This window comes from Zootoca vivipara, chromosome 5, assembly GCF_965207765.1.
Source record: "Zootoca vivipara chromosome 5, rZooViv2.hap1.1, whole genome shotgun sequence".
Classification (NCBI taxonomy): Eukaryota; Metazoa; Chordata; class Lepidosauria; order Squamata; family Lacertidae; genus Zootoca; species Zootoca vivipara.
The window spans coordinates 60,189,695-60,212,786 of NC_142588.1; the positions used below are offsets into that span (position 1 = coordinate 60,189,695).

The window sequence follows — 23,092 nt, forward strand, 5'->3', positions numbered from 1 at the left end:
TGTTCTCAAACCTTATTTTAAACTGGCACTTTATCCTTTCAGTTTTATCTCCTGCTTGCTCTACTTGAACTTCTGCCATTGCTTAAAACTGCAACTTTCCTCTCTACCCTGGCTTTACTGAAGCTTTTGCTGTTGTTTAAAATAGCTACTTTCCTTTCAGTGTTTCTCCATTCTTGCTATACTCAAACTTCTCTTTCATTCCTCAGCTGCCTCATTTGAGAGAGAAAAGACATGGAGCCCTCCAGCTGCCTTCAGAGTACTAAAACCTCTGCTGTTGTTTAAGACCACTATTTCCCCTTCTGCCCCCTCCATCCCTACTTCCCCCAACCTTCTGCTGTTGTTTTAAATTGCCATTTTACTACTCTCAGTGTCTCTCCCTTCTTGCTCCCATGTCATGGCCACTGCTATTGTGCGACCTGCACCATCATCATCAATTATATTTCCCCAGCCACTCTGGGCGGCTCCCAACAGAATATTATTATTATTTTCATTCATTTGGTCTGCTTTAGTTTAAATTTTAGCGATGTTTAGGATTGTTGTTTTGTTTCGTAGTACTGCAGGTGACTGCCTTGATATTAATATCTTAATAAAAGAAGGATATAAATAAATATGCTTTTAATAAATAAATGTACACCCAGAATCCACATGCAGATAGACAGATGCAACATTACGTGGCAGAAGTAAGGAGGTAATTGCTGGAATAATGGGTCTAATCCCATAAGTATTGGTACATTTCCCTGATTTCTAATAGGTAGCGAGAGTAGTAATTTATATTCGAAACCTAAAGGGGAGGACATGTCAATGTTTTTATGCTAAATAACAGCATTTTAATAGCACGGCCAACTGTGTAAGCCCAACATTTCTGCACCGGAAAGGTGCCTGCAAGGCTTAACTAATGCCAACCCTTTTGAATTAGTCATGAAAACTATTCTTGAAAGGTAAATAGAGAGGCATTTGCAATATGGATAACAAATGGCTCCTGGTACCGACTGAGGCAAATAATCTAACTGAAACAGATAACAGGAACAGGGCAGGTCTGTATGGCAGAGGCCAAATTTCCCCTCCTGTTAGTGACGTGTGGAGCCTCCTGTCAGTAAAAGCCCCATTTTGCTTGACAGGTACTCAGATGCGATCACAGAACCATCGGTACACCTTGCAGAGTCCTTTTCAAAGCAAGTCGCCATCATGTCTGTGACAATGTGCCAGTCTGTGGGCTTTGTGGTGTCAATGTTGGGGGTAGGTGGAGTTATTGCCTCTACTGTCATGGACCAATGGAGCACCCAAGACCTTTACAACAATCCGGTGACGGCCGTCTTCAATTACCAGGGGCTATGGCGCACTTGTGTCAGGGAGAGCTCTGGTTTCACCGAGTGCCGCTCCTATTTCACCATCCTTGGACTACCAGGTAGGGAATATGCTGTACTCTCAATAGCACGATTCAAAAGAGCTGGTGGGATGAAACGACTCGAGACTGCTGTAGGCCCCTGAGAGCTTCTCTCATTTGCTCTTGCTCCCTTCCTCATAATATTATTTTCATTTCCGTAGACTTTGAGAAAGGGACGGGGAAAGAAATTTGGTTTGGCGGGCCTTTTAATGCAAGCCTACTTAATTTGCTCTGCCCAAAGCAATATAAACTGGCACACACCTATCCTTCAAAATGTGCACTTCTCTTAGTTTTGTGATGAAACAGTGTTTATATGTATGTGTGTATTAAAAATTAATATATTAGTGAAAATAATGTACAAAATTGCATTGTATTGAGGATAATTGCTTGCGTATGTTGGAGAAAATGCATACAAAAATGTGCATGTTAGGAGAAATTTGCATAAATACGCTGACAAATTGCTGTGAGGACACTTTTGTTTAAAAAAGTCGCAAACCGATGTGGAACTGTGGAGCACTGAACTTAAAGATTGGGAAAAATGAGAAATGGAGAGAAGCCAAAATTGACTGATTCGTCTATTCCCTACCTAGAGGACAGCATTTTATATAATGAGATGTTCTGCTGGAGGTAGTCACATTTCCCCCCCTCACACTGATGCTCATATCATCACTTCAAATTCTGAAGGTAGACCAACCAGCATTTGCCAGGCTGACTGATATGGGGACAGAAGTGCAGAAACAAGTTGCAGAACTATCCAAAGGGATCAGGAGGTAGAAGGCAAATGACAGAACCCCCATATGACCTCAGTATTATTTCCTAATGATGTGGGAAGAGAACGGGGCATTATATATGTGTGTGTTTGAAATTGAGAAGTCAAAAGTATAATATTGCTTTTGTTCAAACTTTCCCCCACCATCCCAAGTCCACATGACCAATGTCCTGTTGATTTTGGGAAGGAGATATTGTCCTAATGTTCTAAAGATACCTCTAAAGGTAGGATTTTAAAAGTTAAGAATAAAATATATAAGATAGAAGTCATATACGATCAATTAAATAAAAGCTACTTTCAGGAGAGTAGATCTTTACCTCATGTTGTGCAAGGCCTTTAGGTTTCTCTCGCCCTCCCCCCACTTTCATATTAAATAGTGTAACGTTTAGTCTGCAGATGATTTAACATCAGATTAGAAATATAATCTTTTTGGAAATATAATCTTTGCTTTCTATTTGTCCAGAGAAAGGGGGAAATCAAACCTCATTGGGGTTGAAATAAAGCACTTGACACCTGTCCCAAAGCGACATTATGAAAAGTCTTTTGTGTGTGTCTGTATATGAATTTTCTTTTCTTGACTGGAGTCACTGCAAAGGTATCCTCTTTGTTCTTGCTGCTCAGGCGATGCAGAAAACCCTCCACATTTATCATCCTCATGCCCTCCTTATCAACTGCTGAAGAGCAGCCTACAACTTAAGCCCTGTTGTTCTAAATCTTTAATGCCGGAAACGGATTCTTAATAATAATAGCATACATCGCCTGTAGCTTAAGTATGGTGACGCTTCTAGTATTCTGCTAGAAGTACAAAACTGGTAAACAATTCCAGCATTTTTATAATGGGTTTTTAAGATTTATCTGTGCTTACTGACTTAGTTCTATTTGTTTTATATCATGGTTTAGTTCCTCCTGGTAGCCTCTATGGGTAAAATGTTTTGTTAAGACTCTTCTGAACTTACCTATATAATGAGGGATGGGGTGTCCATACCGAATGGAAGCATCTGTCAAGCCAATACCTAGTGTACGGTACTCCTCTTTTTCTGCTGTTGTAGGTCTCTGGACTGGGGTGACCACCTCACAGGAACATAGGAAGCAGCCTTATATTGAGACAGTCAGTCTAGCTCAATATTGTCTACAGTGATTGGCAGCGGGTCTTCAGGGTTTCAGATCCTTTCTTAGCAGTACCTAGAGATGGCAGGGACTGAACCTGTGTGCTCTTCCACAGAGCTATGGCCTTACCCTAAGAGTCTTCCTTCCTCTCAGATTCTAGCATGTAGGTATAGGAAAAAGAATGCTGGACAGAGCCTTTCTGGCATCTGCCTTAGATATGAGTGGTGGGCAAAATCCAGAAGCAGAAGACCGGCATCTCTGCGTTTATGCTTTACTGTTATTTTATTACAATATTTGTAATTCCAACATATGTCTTTTTGCATGAGCGAGTAAACATATCGATATTCGATGGGGAGAGCCGAACAATAAAAAGTGACAAGCAAATCCGACATTCCAATTTCCCTGCATTGAGTTTAGGAAGGGATGCATTTATCAGTGTGTGCAAAGAGCAACGGCAATGAGTTATCTGCCAAAAGTGTGCTGCGTGGCGGCAACCTAATCTGTGTGCTTGTGGTGTCAAAGGCACCTATGATACACTTACACATCATGGTCAACTCATGTTTTCCGCTGCAGCAATTATATCCATGGAGGAAAATAGCAATGTCTGAAGTGGCCCAAACGATTTCTCTGAAAACAGCTGCCAACAGTGCCTCCTACAATTTGTTTTGCAGGTAGTTGTATGCCCACTGCTATTTTAAAATAGTAACACTACATTGTATTCATTATACAATACAGCTAGATCTGACTAAAGAGTAAAGTTTGCTCTTACTTTCACCACGTTAAAAGCTGCATGTTATCATCCTACGAGGCAAAGTGGGCAATGTGATGCACTGATAAGATAAATATTGGCAAAGTAAATGTAAGACTAGTTGTTAGCAGTAGGAATGAGGGAGCTTCCAAACCTTATAAAGCTTGCTTCCTGTCTTGGACAAAAACATATCCAAGGGATCCTTTCCTTCAGTCTCTTTCTCTCTTTCTCAGTACTGGGATAAACAAGGAAGAGGAATCCAGAGAATTAGCCCAGGAAAAATTAATCTCACAGGCTACCAGGCATATGGAAGTAAGAATGTTTGCCCCCAATTGTACCTTAAAGCTTTTGGTTTACGTTGGTCTCCACAGATCTTTCTGTGCCATGTGGTGCCCTATAGGTGAGGACTTTTTGGACAGGAAATGCCAACCAACAACTTATTGGATTTATTATTTAATATATGTCTAGACAGCCCTTCACTGCCCAGAAAATACTGCACAGCAGATTACAAAGTGTTAAGTTAAAAACATTTGCAATAAATCATAATTAGCCAGGAGCTAAAACAGCCAAAAGCAGTTCAAAAATGCTAAGGTTTGTTTACACACATATTTTTAAAGAAATCATGAGCTCAGTAACTTCATCTCTGGCCAACACGAGGCATTGGAGCCAACTCCTAGGGGCTGAGGGGCATTTGTCACCCCAATAAAATATTTGAGGGGGCTGCCCCCCAAAAGTTGATGGGCATTGCCATTCAAATGGTGTGTGTGCACCATGCCATAAGATCAATTATGTGAGGTGGGGTTTTCTTGCCCCCCCAAATATTTTACTCCAGTTGGCACCCCTTACACAAGGGTTAATGCTTGACAAAGCATGACTCCTGTGAGCATGACTCCAGTGTGCAAAAGGTGGGGGCGCACTGTGGTGGGTGATGCAAATGGGTGTGTAGTATCATGTAGTACCGCTAGAAACTACCCTTCATTGCGTAATAATGAAAAACATGGCTGGAAATGTAGGAAGTGAGTCATATCTGATGGGGCAGAGTTGGGCAAGTCACACATCTCAGCCTCGGCCATCCCACTTTATAAGCAAAGAAAAACTATGGGCCCTAGCAGTGCTGTTAAGATGGCAGCTTATGTGTGCCCCCCCCCAAAAGAAGACACAGGTTCGCATAAGCTTTGCATGTGCTAATATATAAGTACATATGGGAATTTAGAAATAAATGCTGAAATAGAAATAGAAATGTAATATAGTACACCTCACCTTAGAGGGGGATACTGTGGTCAAGTTACCCACATGGCTGCTCAGTCTGCCTCCCCACATGGACCTCAAGGGGCAACTGAAAGGCCCCTCCACTTCCTTCTTAGGGTTGTTCATCTTTAAAGAAGGCTTGGCCTGGAACAGCCTTCAAACAGAGGACAGGTCCTCTCTAAGATAGGTTGCACATAGGATAAGTGTTGCTGTGAACAAAATGAAATAACTCCTGTAAACCCCTTCCACATCCACGAGCCATTGTCCTTGAATATATGGGGGGGGGTTGTTTTGTTATTTTGGTCGCTGTTCAGTGGAGTATTTCAAACGTGTGATTATTATTATTATTATTTTAATGGCTCTGGGCACAATTGATCACTTGTCACACGGCGAGAGAAGAAGTCCATTTTCACCTCATGTTAAAAACAAAGCCGGCTGCAAGGCAAAATATGAAATATTCTACCTCACTTCCCCAGGCACTCGAAAGTAGAAAAAGAACCACTTGGGAATAGACCTTGTGCTGAGAGACAGAGGAGACAAAGCTATCGCAGCTCTGCTTGGCCAAAATAATATCAATCTGCAAGCGTGGAGTGGTTTTGTGTGTGATTCAGCACTGTGTGCATGTTTTTAATTAACTTGTCATCCTAAAGTGCTAACAGACCAAATCAATTAGCATGTAAATTCCTCAGCCATGGAACACCCCCTACCAGTATTTATTCTGTGAGTAAATGTAATATAAATGTACATACAAATATGTTTTACTCCAAAGTAGCTGGTAGTTGGTAATCATTATCAGCATAGTCTAATGAAGAAAGAAATGGCACGCACACACACCCCAACATAAAACTAAAGCAGCATGTCTTTTGTTAAGAAGAATAAAAGTAGAAACACTTTTCTCACTTATTGTATATTTTATGACTGTAATTGCTGGGGATATCCATACAAAAGAGCCTTGCCAGTGAGGCAGGTCCATGTTTTACTGGGGCGTTCTGGGTGTGTGATAGCACTGTCTTTACACCATTTGCAATGAGTAATGGAGAACAATGTTTCGAGGAAAACAAGTAAATAAAAATAATCAAATTGTAGCAATATGTCTTTCTCTAGGATGGAAAACTACGAGATTGAGGGATGAGTTTACTCTAAGCCCACCCCACCCATTTTTTACATTACAGCCACCTCACCCGCTTGGACATAGTTAATGGGGCTGCCAGTATTTCCATTATAAAGCCCTATTTATTATTCTGACAATAGCAATTTATATTATGAACAATAGTGTCATAGTGAATAAAAACAGTAAGATTGGTGCGGAGCAGCCAGGCAACCAAAATGTATCACTGACATTTTGGTTTCAGTGTTTCTCCCCAACCCCCAACCCCACCCTCCCTTAATGCTCTCAAGTGCACCAAAAACAAAGAGTCCTTGGGATTTATTCTAGTTAAAGTTATTCTGTCCTTAGAAGTTTACTAAAATGGGACAGTCTAGTACAAGATATTGCAAAACAGAAGGTATAATGGTGATTAATTGTGTCAGACTTCAAGCCATTGATACTAGAGTAGGCATAATGTCTTACCTAGCACTACTCCAGAGTAGCATCTGTGGCTGGAGAACTATATTCTCAATTTTGGTTCCAATTGATCCCTTACAAAAATGTAATCAAGGTTTGATATACCATCAACAATCATGCCGGCTAGGTCCTATTCTGTCTTCCATCACCTACCCCATTTTACCATCCTGGTCCAGATAGCATAATTTATCAAATTAGAGATGCCACAAAACCATCATATGACCATTTCCTTCCAGATCTGTGATATTTTCATGACTTCCACAATATTTTCCATGAATATATATCGTACCCATGCTCATAACAGTCACAACTTTCAAAAGTTCTCTTCCCTAGTCTGGTACTTCCCAGTGCTGGTGCTGCTTTGAAAGATAGCTAGAAAATGGTTTGGTAGCTGCTTTATTTGTAAACCAAATGAAATATCATTGTTTCTTGAACTCCAGCCTAGTTCATGCCATTTGTATTGATTGTAAGAAGATGCCAATTGGGTGCTGGACACGAATGGTGAATCACTTCATTTTTTATGGAGTCAACAGATCACCAACATCTCTAGATCCTTTTCTGCTGTGTGTTTGCTGCTTTTTTTTAAATTGAATACACCAGTGAAGATTATCTAGAGGACCCATGCAGACTGAAGTCCCTGCCTTTATAACTCTGAGGATCAGATGTATTACATGAACATATCTGATATGCAAATTAATCACTGGGTGGGCCCTGAAAAAGGTGGATTGGCACTTGACATGGTAAATGAACAAAGGCAGCCCCAAGCCCTTCAGACTAAGGGTCTTTGTGTTTTGAGAGAAAACTCTAATTCATCCTACAAAGCCATTCAGAGACTCTGATTACTGAAGTTTCACTCTTTGGGTTCAAGTCCACAGCATAAGAAGTATTGTATTGAAACAGGTGGAGTTGCCTTAATTCCCCCTCAGTTTTTCCAACTGGATGTCATCCTGTGGGAGCATGCTATATTTACTGAAAAAGAAAGTCAACATGAGTTTCGGGTAGTTTTGTAGGAGCAGCAATGATAACATTGAAATGTTCCAGTGGGTGCAGTGATCAAATACACATTTGTCTGAGGAAAGGGCAGATAAAAGGGGTGGGTGCTGCTGAAACCAGGAGTTAGGGTGTGGCTCAGTGACAAAGAACAAGTTGCATGAATCTGGGTTGCCTGTACTACCGTATAACAGTGCATGAGCCAAACAAGTACAAAACAATTCATGTCTGGGATGAGGAGTCCTTGCCCCATCTTCCTGGAATAATCTCTTCACTGGGTCATGGGATGAATAGGACCAGTAGATTGATGCTTGCTAGACAATTAAACAGATATTTTAATAGGCTAACCTTGTTGTTAGCATGAGACTAACCTGCAGCCCTCTTCATGTTGCTGGACTCCAGTTCCCATCAGGCACAAGCAGAATGGTCAGTGGTCAGGGATGATGTGTGATGTAGTCCAGCAGTGGTGGACCTTGGCGTCTCAAATTTCTTTTTTAAAAAAATAAAAAAGCTTTTTAAAAACATTTAATAGCGTTTCAAATTTCAGGGGCACCCTGTGCAATGCCAAAATCCGCCACCCCCCATATCCAACATTCTCTGTCTGCTAGCTTGCACAGCAACAACAAACATCCAATGCAATTGCTGCACTAGTGGAAGCTAAATAAAAAAATTCCTTCAGTAGCACCTTAAAGACCAACTAAGTTTATATTTAGGTATGAGCTTTCGTGTGCATGCACACTTCTTCAGATACACAGTGGAAGCTAGTTCAGCAACAGCTGGTTCTTGTTGCACAACAGTAAATTCTTAGGCAATCTGCTGCACAACAATTTTAGGTAATGTACTTGTTTTTCCCCTTGTGAAATAATATTCCCCAGCACAATAAGCACACCACTAAGTGACTTTTAACTTAGTGCTACATTGGATGCAACCCAATGTTTATCTGCTCAGCTAGATGGTATGGTTCTTTATCATGCATATAGTTAAACATCCAGCCTCTTAATTTTTATATATTACCGGGATGCCCGGCCCACCTAGGCAGTTATTACCAGCATGTTTATATAACGGCCTATACATACTAATCTCCCTGTAAATTATCCCTCCTAATGATAGTTTCCATTCAATTTACAATGAGAATATTGTATTGATTGTGTCTGTCGAAAATAAGAGTAGCATGACTGGGTAAAAGCTGGATTTGTTTCTAGGTCAGAGTTGAAGTAAATCAGTTGCAACAGTGTATTAGATCAGAATTGATGAGCCCAGAGTCCAGAAGGCCTCTGTAACTCACTGCCGTGCATCTGGCAGAGCAGCTTGGCAAATTTATATCACTCCCCAGAGCCATTTACCACAGTAGAGAAACGAAATTAATTTCCTAATTCTTACAGCCGTTCTGCCTTTCTCAACAACCACCTATAAAACAGCTGTTCTCCTTTAGCTTGTATGAGGGCATTTCTAACTGAAGCCACCATTGCTACATTCATCCACAACTTGATAAACTATGATTCATAAAGCTCTAGACAAGAGCCATGGCCATTCACTCCTTCCTTGTTCCTTCTCTTTCCTTCACTCCTCCCTTTACTCACAGACACACGCACAGAGATTCTAGCTTACATTATGCCAGTGTTCCTTGTGATGTCTGAACCAGAGAACTCTGGGTTGGTGTTGGTTAACAAAACAGGATAATAAACCAGGGGGAAGAGAGGGGAGGGGCAATGAAGAAACGCATGGCCACAGGACTCATCCATGGTTTATCAGCTATGGCTTTTTGTTCTGTGAACTGCCCTGAAACATCCGTGTATGGGGCGGTATAATAATAATAATAATAATAATAATAATAATAATAATAATAATAATGGAGCCATGCGCAAGTGTTCAAACACAGCCACAGTGCGCTTGATTAGGGCTGAGGTTCTGCTGCTATGGTCATCTGGGAAATAATGGAAGCAGAATTATGGATGGGTGACCTCTTTGCGTAGGTCACTCTTCCACTTGAACCAATAATTAAGTTGTGCCATCAAGTGTCACTTTAGGCTGATCTCTCAGTGAACATAAGGATGCTGAAGTCTCCTCTCCTGTGTATTTATATGTTCCCTGTCTGTTAGGGTCATCCCTAGACATTTTTCAAACCCCAAGCAGCTTTACCACATGTTCTGAGAGCAGACCCTGGGTTCTACTGAAATATTGCAAGGCATCCTTGGACATGCTTTTGGATTGTCAGCTGCTTCACAGTGGCGTCTAAAAATGTTGCTGTCCAAAACAGTCACTTGGGTTGTTTGTATAGTCAGGCCAGCCTTGTGTCTCCTGTGCACAGAGGTTTGTTGTATTTATTTCCAGTTGTAACTTGTAGTAGTACATTTATAGCAAAAGGCTTCATGCCCATACTACTTATTTCAAGAAACTTTGCGGCTGTTTGGCAGCACTGTGATTCAGAAAGAAACTCACTCAGGTCCAGTTCACATGTAATGGTGACCTGTTGTTTAAAACAAACCATGGGAAGTTTTTAATGTTTGATGCTGTACTGTTTTTAGTATTCGGTTGGAAGCCGCCCAGAATGGCTAGGGAAACCCAGCCAGATGGGTGGGGTATAAATAAATTATTATTATTATTATTATTATTATTATTATTATTATTATTATTACTGCTGGTGCATGCTGCTCAATCATACCTGCCCATCCCTTCATGGAAACAAACCAGAGCACTGGCATAACCAAAACAAACCTAAGATTCTGTTCATGGCTGTTTAGAAAGAAACAAACCTTGAGTGCTGGTTTGCATGTAACACTAAGCTAGTTTATTTCTTCTCGGCTTGGCACAGGGTGGAGAAGGGTGGTTGTAATCGAGAAGCATGCACTAGCACATTGCTTGTTTGCAGTAAAGCATGGTTTATGGTTTACTATCATGTGCAAATCAGGCCACACACTGAATGAGTTAAGTCCCAAAACGAGCGGGTTTGAGAGATAAATGTTTTGCGATTAGATTGCACCAGTCTTAGTTTTACCCTGGATTTTCCAGACACTTTGTAACAATAAATTGTTCCTAGTTAAGCATTGTAGTATCTCAGATTGTTCTGCCATTCTGAAATACAATAGTTATTCCTGGGACTAGACAGGCATAGTGACTAAGCTATTCACCATTTGATGTGCTTTAGACTGGAATGGAAATGGCACCAGCCAAACTATTTACTCCATTTAGGTCTATGGTTCGGAGACATTTATGCTCTATCCTTGCTATCGGCATGTTGGTGCTCACCATTGTACATTTATTTAAATGTTTTATATTTTGTTGGTTTTCTTTCAGTCCTCCTCCCAACTCTTCTAAACCTGAAAGACTCAACATCAAACATGGCGTCCAGACCTCTACTGCATTTCCTCTTGTGTCAACACAGTACTAGATTAATGTAACAGATAAAGGGGTTGTACATTGGTACAGATTAGGTTAAGGAAGCAATTTATTATTCTAGGGGTGCAGCCCGAGACACCGTCCTCATTGTTAATTCAGTAGAATGATTCATGGTATTGGGTTGCGAAACAGCTTTATTGAAATGTGCAGGGCTTACCACCCCACCCCCAATTAACTTTCGGTGTTAATCAGCACCAGTAGAACATCTCATATACTGATATACATAGAGCAAAAGAACTGCTTTACCTTAGTCCAGTGGCCCTGTCTTCATCCCTGTTTAGTAATAGATGAATTCAAGAGTACAAGAACAACACACAAATCATGAGAGCCATTTTATTCCAGGCCTACCATTAGGCAGCAGATGATGGGGGAAGAGATCAGAGACAAGGAATTAGAGGACAAATCTGTGTGAGCCATTGAGTTTGCCTTATACCCTCTCAGCTAGCCTGCTATGTTCAAGCAAAGTAGATGATCCTTTGAATAGCTTTCCCAAAGGGGGAGCGTTATCACTTCTCCTATTCTGAAAATAGAGCAGTTTTAGACTGTTTGCAAGGAATGTGTTTTACACCTTTCCTGGTTCAAGAGAGAGATCTAATTCCAAGTAAGCAAGAAACAGTCACAAAATGCAATGTGATTTTTAATTTATTTTTTTAAGTCCCACTTTGCTAAAAGTCTACAATAGAGTACACTTTGATGACACTGACGAGAGCAGGTCATTTTGGAAAGCACTGAAAATATAGCTTGTAAGCTTTGACTGTGTCGACCACAGCAAACTATGGCAAGTTCTTAAAGAAATGGGAGTGCCTGATCACCTCATCTGTCTCCTGAGAAATCTCTATGTGGGACAAGAAGCTACAGTTAGAACTGGATATAGAACAACTGAGTGGTTCAAAATTGGAAAAGGAGTACGACAAGGTTGTATATTGTCTCCCTGCTTATTTAACTTATATGCAGAATTCATCCTGCGAGAGGCTGGACTAGATGAATCCCAAACCGGAATTAAGATTGCCGGAAGAAATATCAACAACCTCAGATATGCAGATGACACAACCTTGATGGCAGAAAGTGAGGAGGAATTAAAGAACCTTTTAATGAGGGTGAAAGAGGAGAGCGCAAAATATGGTCTGAAGCTCAACATCAAAAAAACCAAGATCATGGCCACTGGTCCCATCACCTCCTGGCAAATAGAAGGGGAAGAAATGGAGGCAGTGAGAGATTTTACTTTCTTGGGCTCCTTGATCACTGCAGATGGTGACAGCAGTCACGAAATTAAAAGACGCCTGCTTCTTGGGAGAAAAGCAATCACAAACCTAGACAGCATATTAAAAAGCAGAGACATCACCTTGCCGACAAAGGTCCGTATAGTTAAAGCTATGGTTTTCCCAGTAGTGATGTATGGAAGTGAGAGCTGGACCATAAAGAAGGCTGATCGCTGAAGAATTGATGCTTTTGAATTATGGTGCTGGAGGAGACTCTTGAGAGTCCCATGGACTGCAAGAAGATCAAACCTATCCATTCTTAAGGAAATCAGCCCTCAGTGCTCACTGGAAGGACAGATTGTGAAGCTGAGGCTCCAATACTTTGGCCACCTCATGAGAAGAGAAGAATCCTTGGAAAAGACCCTGATGTTGGGAAAGATTGAGGGCACTAGGAGAAGGGGACGACAGAGGACAAGATGGTTGGACAGTGTCCTTGAAGCTACGAACATGAGTTTGACCAAACTGCGGGAGGCAGTGCAAGATAGGAGTGCCTGGCGTGCTATGGTCCATGGGGTCACAAAGAGTCGGACACGACTAAACAACAACAATGCTGGTGTTGCCCTCAGTTCCTTTCGTCTCATTGGAATCAGCAAGATGTCAGGATATATGGCAAAGCTGAATCACAGGGGTAAGAATGAGGGGGGCTGATCATGTACATTATGAACAGATTGTTCAAGGCAGCTTGAAGGGTGACCTCCATTAGTCCAACAATGACTCTTTGGCCAACAAGGGCTTCTAAGGGACAAAGGCACCAGTTTTCACTCCCGCCAACCCCAAAGCACACACCAACCAACAGAACTGAAACTGCGCTATCTTGCAAAAACAGATTGAGTCAACAAAGCCTGGTAATGGAAACCATCTGATAAGGGCAGCCACTTTTGGCTGGTACGGTGAATGGGACTTCGCTGCTTCCTTAAGCTTTGCCAGTGGTGTAGCAGCTTCTGATTGCAAAGGAGGTCTCATGTCCACAACAATTTGCCAAGTGTTGGGCTTTGTGGTCTCAACCCTGGGCTTCGCTGGCTGTATTGCGGCCACAGTGATGGATGCATGGAGTACACAGGACTTATATGACAACCCGGTGACAGCTGTATTCCAGTACCAGGGCCTCTGGAGGAGCTGCGTCAGTCAGAGTTCAGGTCTTACAGAGTGCCGGCCTTATTTCACAATCCTTGGGCTTCCAGGTATGGACAAGGGGCTGGCCAAGCGAGGCTACCCCAGAGATGTGACGAAAGCCAATGATTTTTAATAGGCTAGCAAGAAACAATATTTTAAACAGCTTGCTAATGTAAATGGAGACTAATATTGACTGCAGTGATGTAGTTATAAATGCAGAATCAATTGCTGTGAATAAAACTGTCGCACAGAGGATATTAAAGTGCACACATCATTTTAAAAGATCGTATTTTATTGTTATGGGGAAAGGTGCCAGAAATCCAGAGTGAAAACTAACCAAACTCCTTTTCAGAGGAGAAGCAGCGGTTTCTACCCGCCAGACCAAGACTAACTCAGTGTGTATTTGGGCACTGTGTATTTATTTGAATGAACTGATTTGATATCATATCTTGGATATCGGTGTGCACACCCACCAATGAAAGAAACAATTTCCCCACATGACAGTAAATAGGTTTAATCCCTCCCTTCACCGCCCACTGGTAAGTTATATAGATACTTGGCCTGAACATGTTGGGAGGAGAAAATGTTGTTTCTTGTTTTTGTGAAGAACTATGCAGAAATTCTGGTTTTAGTATGCTGTTCGGCCACAATAATAATAAACATTCAGGTATCATTCTGGCCTTGTACTATTTCTGAAGTTTTAGTGGAACTTTCTGTGGTCAAAGCAATGAGTGTATTTGGCAGGGTGCGTGCTTGTTGGAAAGTAGATAGCGGCAAATTTCTGTTATCAGGAAAGGACGTGATTCTAACATCTGGGTCAGTGCAAATTGGCTGCAAATACAGTAAGTGCAACCATAAAATGACTTTGGAATAGACAGACATTCAAAAATATTAAATGAAACATATCTGATATGTCATGAATTATATATATTTCACATTTTGAAAATCACATTTCTAACTTTTGAAATCAAGTTTTCAAGTGAGCAGGCTTTACATGTCTAGGGTGAAACCGTGGTAGTATGATTTTAAGTTGATATTGGGACCCTATGATGAAGGTGGTCAAGATATTCATTCATTCATTCATTCATTCATTCATTTATTATACCACTTAATTATTCACATCTCAAAGCAGTGTACATAAAACAAGGCTCAGAATTTCTTTTTATCATAAAGCCAAACACTAGTCATGTACTTGAAGTTCCACATGGAGTGTGCATGTCTAATCTCAGTTGAGAGGGAGTTCCGTAGGCTCGGACCCATGACACTGAATGCACAACAGCTAATAGCTATGTGCTGTACATCTGAGACACAGGGGACCACCAACAGGGACTCCCCCTAAGTTCGCAGTGATTGGGCAGGGATATAAGATGATTTAAGAATACAAAGTGGTCCTAGATATGCATAGGTGTTTTGGGGTTGTTGTTTATTATGTGTAATAGTGAAGATCAGGCCTAAGCTGATGAATGGGGGTCTGAAAATGCCTGGATTGTTAATATTTGTCATCATGCGTTGACTAATTACCGGTAGACCGCACCTCATGTGTAGAAGGACTCATATTCCAGCTGCAGCAGATAGTACGGTAGTCAGTAACCGTTTGCAAAATGGGCTTCTCATAAAACAGGGTAATAGGGCCTTTTGACGGTACGGCAAATATCTTGCTAATCACTTCCTGTTCAGAAACCTTTTGCCATGGAATTACTAAAATAGATTAAACAACAACAACAAAAACCAAAGTAAGTATTATTCATATGCTGCCCATCTGACTGGGTTGCCTCAGCCACTATGAGTGGCTTCCAACAAATTAAAACACAGTAAGACGTCAAACTTTAAAAGCGTCGCTAGATGTCTTCTAGAAGTCAGATACCGCATCTTCGCTCCATAGGACGCACCTGACCATAGGACACACCTAGTTGTCCTAGGCATAGCAGCGAACTCCTAGAGGAAGCTTCTTTTGCAAAGGGGGAAAGCTCCATTTTTTTGAGGATCAGCTCAAAGTTGTGCAGCTTTTTTTTGCAAAGGGGAAAAACCCCGTGGGGGGGGGGTCAGCTCATAGTTGTGCAGCTTTATCAAAGGGGGAAAGCTCCATTTTTGAAGATCAGTTCAAAGTTATTGAGCTTACCTTGCAAAGGGAAAAAATCCTGTCTTCATGGGGTTCAACTCACAGTTCTGCAGCTTCTTTAGGAAAGGGACCCATTTCTACAGTTTCCAGACAGGTAATCTAATCAGCCAGTCACATGTCGCTGGGGAAACAAGCAGCTTCTCTCTGCAGACAACAACTGAAGCCTGGGCAAGGGGCCTGGGCACTGCAGGGTGGGAAGGGAGCTAGCTTCTCTTATCTCCCTCCCCGATCTCTTGCAATCAGCTGCTGAGCGGCTCCTTTCAAAACCCTTTTACCCTCTTGTTAGCCTTTAGCTCTTTCTAAAAATAAAAAAAGCACGATCTGCCTTTCGCCCCTGGGCAATTCGGCTCCAGGGACCACGCACTCGCTCCATAGACACAGACATTTCCTCTTACTTCTTAGGAGGAAAAAAGTGTGAAAAATATGATAGTTATTTATTTTGTTGACATCTGATGGGAGGTTGTTCCACAGGGCTGGCACGACTACCAAGAAGGCCCTCTGCCTGGTTTCCTGTAACCTTCCTTCTCTCAGTGTATATGTTTCATGGAGGGAAAAGGGTTTGAAAGGGCCAGCTTTCTACAAGGCAGGGGGGGGGGAATGACAAAACACCTGAGAGAGTAGATGTCACAGGCACAATATCTAAATGTCAAGGGCCACAAGGAACAAACTGAAGTCCTGTTCTGCTCAGAAAGAACATGTGTGCTTCTTGATGTTTGCTCAACAGACATTAAGCATGGAGAGCAGCTTTGGATGTTTCTGAAAGGGACTTTCAATATTTACTTCACAAATCACCAGGCATTTCCCTTCTTTCTTATGAACAGCCTACATTAGCTTGAGCTCAAGAGATTATGTTTAGTTCTGCATTTAGTAACATGTCTCTTTTCCTGCCCTGAACATTTTGCCAATGGTTCCTTTGTACCACAGCCCTTTGATAAGAGTTGATTTTGCTTGTATTAAGAATTGTGAGTATTATCCCTTTGCTACTCATTTAAATGATTCCTTTCCCCCCCCCCATGTGTTTTGCAGCGATGTTCCAGGCTGTGAGATCTCTGATGATTGTGGGCATCGTGCTGGGTGCTTTTGGCCTCCTGGTGGCTATTTTTTCCCTGAAGTGTTTACGGATCGGCAATATGGAGGACTCTGCCAAGGCAAACATGACTCTGACTGCTGGAATCATGTGCATTGTAGCTGGTGAGTGATGGTTCTTACTGGGGCTCCACAGTGCCATCTGTTCTGGAAGAGACAATTGAAATAAAGGGGTTGAAAGCATTTAACAAACTTACGACAAGTGACTAATAAAGTTTATAAGCAGGCATTGGAGTGCATTCAGATGGCACTTCATTCCGTTTTTCTGACATTTCCTTACCTGTAATTTTCCACATTTTATGTAATATTTCACACAATGTAAAAGCCACTTCTGGAACTCTAGTGGAAATTAAGCTTTCATTTCTATGTTAATTGTTTCCAGAAAAAAAAATCAATGTGAAAACCTATTAACACAGAAAACTACACAAGTTTTGCTTGTAATTTTCCACAGTTTTCACATGACAATATCTTCCTGCTGTTTAAAATTTAGTCTGATGTGGTATATCATTAAAAAAACCTCCATATTTGAAAAATGAGCTGTATTGGGTGTTGGGGAGGGGTAGTACCTCTGGTGGGGGACATATCACACCCCCTTTGGGGTAGCTTGTCCACCTTTGGTCTCATCCTGCACTCAGCTCTCACCTGTGACTCCTAGAAGCTGTCAGTATGTGACAGCAGCCACACCCAAGGAATGGTTTTGACTGGCCAGCTAAACCAGATGAGGGTAGCCAATGGGTCCTAAACCTTCAGCGAGTTAGGGATTTCCCTTGCATGTGAAGACAGGCTCCTGCGAATTGACCCAATGAGGCCTGTAGTGGATCCAGGGAAGTCACTTCAGAACTGCAAACACAGCGGTTTGACTTCACCCCTGGAGGCGCACTCCATTGTCACTCAAGACAGATGGATGCCAACAATTTCCACAATGCAGTAGGTGCAGTATGCAGTATAAAGAGAATGTTAGAAACTGGAACAGAAGCACTAGCATCACAACCAGTAAAACAAATGCTATGCCTTGGACTCTAGTGCAATTAACTGGGTGTTCTGTTGCTTAGGTGCAACACCAGCTTAATATTACCACTTTGATTCAAGGACACTTGGACCTGACCCTACTTTTTACATTTCTGGGTAACATAGTTTAATATATCTAACTTAGTATAAATACACACCTGCAGTGAAAGTTAGCAGCATTCATACACCTGGGCATTGATTATATTATTCTATGGATTCCTGTTTCGTAATAAAAGTATGTTTAAAAATCTGGCCTTGACCAACTTGAATTCCATTCTGGCAGCAAGTAATGATCCCTTCTCTCTGACAGGTCTCTGTGCTATCTGTGGGGTATCTGTTTTTGCCAACATGCTCGTTACAAACTTTTGGATGTCAACAGCTAATATGTATCAACCAGGAATGATGCAGACACTCCAGACAAGGTAATTCTGGGTCATGCACAGCATTCAGGGTTGGGGTGTTGTTGTTGTTGTTGTTTGTGTGTGTGTGTATGTGTGTTTTTGTGTGCGTGCGCGCCACTTGTGTGCTTCATTCATGACATGCCTAGCCGTAATGATGAGACTTAAGGCATAACTACACAAGAGGAATGAACTCTCACTCATGGAAATTGTATTCTGTGGGAGGGACTATTTTCAACACCTTCACCAAACTACAGTTTTCAGGATTCTACGGTTCAACACTATTGAACTGATACAATACAAAACTGATGCGCTTTGTAGTCTAGACTGGCTTCATAAGTTGGTGTCATCTTCTTTTTGTCCATTTAGCCCAATATTATCTATTCTGACTGGCCACAATTTTATGAGGTGCTAGAGGTGTTTTTCATCACCTGTTACTTTATCATTTTTAAATAAAATTAAATTAAATTAAAATCTGGAGATACCAAAAACTGAAGGCAGATATGCACCATACATTCAAAGCATACTAAATCCACATTTAAAGCATATGACTTCCCAAAAAAAAAACAATCATGAGAAGTGTAGTTTCCCCTTTACAGAGCTACAATCCACAGCTTCATCAACAAACACCATTTCCCAGAATTCTCTGGAGGACGTCATGAAGTTTAAATCAGGATTGGATGTGCTTAAAACATCTGGTGTGAATATGCACTGAATTAGCGACCTTCTCCATGTGCTCTATCACAGAGTGATGGTTCCCTCCTCCCAGTAATGTGGGCTAGCTAGGTCCACATTGTGTGGGTGGAAGGCCCAGAATGAGTAGGTTGGGATTACAAGACATGGTGCAAAAGAAGCCAGTACATTGGTCCGATAGATCAGGAGAACAGGCAAGGGGGATAGAGGCAGGGTGGTGACAGAGACATACTCTGCTATAGGCCATGGCTGCAATATGCCCCTCTCACTCCTTTTGAACAAATGTCTTTGCCAACCCTCGCACAAAACCCATGTTTCAATTTAAGTACCAGAGGTGGTGCATTCCTTAATTGGAGGGATACAGGTTTCCCATACCTGGCTTATCCCTTAACAAAACTTCCTTTTAAATATCCTTTCTAAGAAGCAACATATTGACTTGAGTAAGACGCATGGACTTGAGTAAACTAAGTACCATCACTCACTTTGTTTTCCAGATACACATTTGGTGCTGCCCTGTTTGTGGGATGGGTTGCTGGAGGCTTGGCCTTGGTTGGAGGCATTATGATGTGCATTGCCTGCAGAGGACTGGTACCCGAAGAGACCCAGTGAGTGCCTGCACTTATTCATGAAACTGCTGTAATGGGGAAGGGCAAGGCAGACCCTTTTCTTCATTCCCCAACTTAAAAGATGGCAGAGTGGGCCACACTAAAACATAGGGATGGAGGAGAAAATCGACTCAGTTTGCTTTCGAAGGTGAACTTACCTAAACTGCACTTTCCAAAGCAATACGTGAACTGGAACACAGTTCTCCGGCCAAGTAACGTGTAGAAGAAACATGTGCATATTAGGAAAATGCACATAAATAACATAAAAATCCATCAATTTGGCAAAATTGCATTGAAAAAATGTGTATACTAGGAGAAATTTGTACTAAAATGCTGATAATTTTTCATGAGAACTTTTTATTCCCCCCCCCCCAAATGAATGTGGACAACTGAACATTAGACTGGAGAAATGAGGGAATAATAGAATAATAGAATTGTAGAATTGGAAGTGACCCCAAGGGTTATGTAGTCCCATCCCCTGCAATGCAGGAATTTCAACTAAAGCATCCATGACAGATGACCATCCAACCTCTGCTTAAAAACTTCCAATGAAGGAGAGTAGACCACCTTCTGAGAGAGTCTGTTCCGTGGTTGAACAGCTCTTCCCATCATACTTCCTGAAAGAACCTGAGAGAAACCAAAATTGTCAGATTCACCCATCCCTACCTACATGCATGATGAGAAAATCACGAAGCATTTCATAAAAATGGTTACTTTCATCGTGATTGAGTCTGTTCTACATGTTACTGTAGTGAAATAGAAAATGGATATTTATGGAGCTTACCTAATTGTATTATATTCTTCACTAAGTAACAAGGAATAGAACAGATGATTCTGAGTAGTCAGTTATCTTAGACAGTTCCACAAAGTGACACCACTTTGTGTTTTATTTCTTTTTCAGTTACAAGGCCGTGTCCTACAAGAGTGCTGGATATAAGTCTGGAACTGGGTATGAAGCCAAAAAGGTCCCAGTAGTTGAAACCAATACTATCAAAAGTGATGAAGGGAGGCGTTCCTATCCTTCAAAATATGACTATGTATAATCCCTTCCTAAACCTATGGTTTTAGACCAAAGCAACAGCAAAGTCCTAACTTGAAGCCTTTCTCAAGTCTATTTTCTTATTTTCTTTGGTTTGGCTTGCTGTTTATAAATGTTCTTTTAATATGACTGTGTATATTTCCTGGCATTATAAAGACTTCCATAAGAACTGTTCCCTTCTGCTACATTTGTTACAATAGCAGTTAAAGACAGCTGAAGAATTGGTTTACTAATGTACTTTTGCTGTTTCTTTTAATAGATGTAAGTAGATGTTTAAGACCAGAATGTTACTGCAAGGTACAGTGTTGAGTTCATGTAAAGTTCATGCATTGAGACTTCATTCAGTATTTGGTTGCCCTTGAAACAAAATGAAACATGAGGCTAAAACAACACCATTACACAGAGGCCAATCCAAAATTTAAAAATGTTAAAAACTTAATTTCATACGTAAAACTGATCTAGTATAAATTTCTGAAATAACCACCACCTACTTACTGAATTCCAGAGGAAACAAAGTTACAATTTGCTTTCTTCCCCTTTCATAAAATTCACCCTCTCTTGAACAGCCGTATGAGCTTATACAGAAAATCCTCGTGTATAATAGAAATATGTCAAATATTTCTTAGAGCAAACACTTCTTTTATACATTTGAATACACTATCTGTCATAAGAAAACCAGTGATACCCTTCTGACTTTGTGGCAAAGCACAGAATTTACTGCCACTCTTACATTTCATCCCTGATAATTTGTGCTGGCAAAACTGCCTTGTCACAATGGCGCTATACCATATTTTTCATGAGATCATACTGCTACGCAATGCCTTAAGATGCCGGTAGTAACCAACAACCAGAGGAATCTGGGCCACATGACCTCGAGCAGAATCATGTCATGTCAGGAGGCTCTTCTCACCCAGAGATGAGGAACCTCTGGCTGCTGTTGGTCTCTCAACTCCCATCAGCCTTAGCCAGCACGACCAGTGATCAGGGATGATGGCCCACAGCCCAGAGTCTTACTGAAGGGTCACATTGCACCCTGCTGTCATTCATTACTGCCAGGGTTAAAGAAAAGAAAATTGCCCTAAGAAACTTTTGTTCCTGTATTCTAATAAATACAATACACTGTTGGCCAACTCTCATTCTGTCATTGTTATTTCTAACAACATCCAAAGATGCACTGAGCAAATGACTTATTGGGGCAACTTTATAAGACGGAGACATTCACAGTGCAGTCATATAAATGATTGTTCAGAAGGAAGATCCACAGTGTCCTCAGGTAATTCTGCAAAGGATTGCAGCCACACTGATTTCACGCTTTAGTATAAAGAAGTAATTGAAGTTATTCTGATAGCTGTTAAGGTTGTTATTTTGCTTTCCGTTACTTGTAAGAGTCACAGGCAACTTTATTCACGCCAGCTTTTCATGTCATCAACTTCCCCCATTGCAATTTTGAGTTAAATTAAAGCAGATAAATTTGTGAATTGGATCATTTCACTTGTCTTCTCAATATCTTTCATTGATATTCATTCCAGTTAGAGCTGAGTGGAAAGTTTTCATTCTTTGTTCCTCCCCCCATGAGAAAAATCGATGAGAATTTTCTCTCCCATCCTACTCCCCCCCCCCACAAATGCCCCAGAACAACGCTAAATGTGGGACATGGTGTGGAATGCAAAATTATCCTGTTTTGTTTTGTAAAGCTTTTGCAGCATTCCACGTCATCAGCTGCCCCCTGCTGCCACTTTCAGTGGGAGGAACAAGAGAGGGAGAGAGAGGCTCCTGCCACTTCTCCCCCCAGCTGGAAATGGTTGGAGAGGAGACTCTTTCTTCCACTGAAAGAAATGTGGTGAAATCATTTCTTCAGTTTCTCAGTTCAAAAACACCGCAGAGAATTCTAAGCAGCCATTTGCTCTCTGTTCTAATTCCAATATAATGGTTTCTTAATCCATTGAATAGCCATTACAAGTGATACAGAACCCCAGGAGGATTACTGTGCAGGTGACACTTGCCAGCCAGGTGAGTTTTCACCTTGGCATCCATTTAACAGGTCAAGGTGCAAGAACTGAGAAAGTTTGATCACCACAGATGTGGTACATAAATGACAGGATGGCAGCTACCACCAGCATCTGTGTTAAAATGCTTGATTGGACGGAAGAAGCTATCTTTCACATTTCATGGGTAACCAAAATACAAGTTATGTTATAGCAGAAGTCTCATTAAACATGGAAACATGTAATGTATACTGATCGTCATTTAATATTCTTTTAGCCCAGCAGTGCTAATAAATACCGGAAGGATTTATGTTAGTAACATTTGACATTTAGATTTTAGGCATTTATGGCTTGTTGCATAGTTCTTAAGACCTTTTGCATGTATTTTTTTTCCTTTTTTTTTAAAAAAAAAACCCTGACGTGTGAATTTTTAATTTAATTAACTAGCTTTTCACAAAGCTGACCTATTGGTTGTATGCCTGTTTCACTTGTTTATAACACTGATTTACGGTATTTCTCATTAAAACAAAATACTTTAAGGCTTGCCATTCTTTTTCTTGTTGCTTGCTTGTCACTTGGGT

The 23,092-nt window shown here is 41.1% G+C and overlaps 1 protein-coding gene across 2 annotated transcripts; it reads left to right on the forward strand.

The window, feature by feature from the left end:
* The first annotated feature begins 1,123 nt into the window (after positions 1 to 1,123).
* Positions 1,124 to 22,133, forward strand: CLDN18 (claudin 18). Of its 2 annotated transcripts, none has more exons than XM_035133916.3 (5): positions 1,124 to 1,405; positions 16,724 to 16,888; positions 18,102 to 18,213; positions 19,377 to 19,487; positions 20,389 to 22,133. In XM_035133916.3, the coding sequence occupies exons 1-5, from the start codon at positions 1,186 to 1,188 to the stop codon at positions 20,528 to 20,530; spliced, it is 750 nt and encodes a 249-aa protein (XP_034989807.2). In that variant the 5' UTR covers positions 1,124 to 1,185; the 3' UTR covers positions 20,531 to 22,133. The 2 variants fall into 2 exon arrangements, with proteins under 2 accessions (XP_034989807.2, XP_034989808.2); XM_035133917.3 differs by lacking the exon at positions 1,124 to 1,405 and adding an exon at positions 13,003 to 13,646.
* Positions 22,134 to 23,092: the final 959 nt, after the last annotated feature.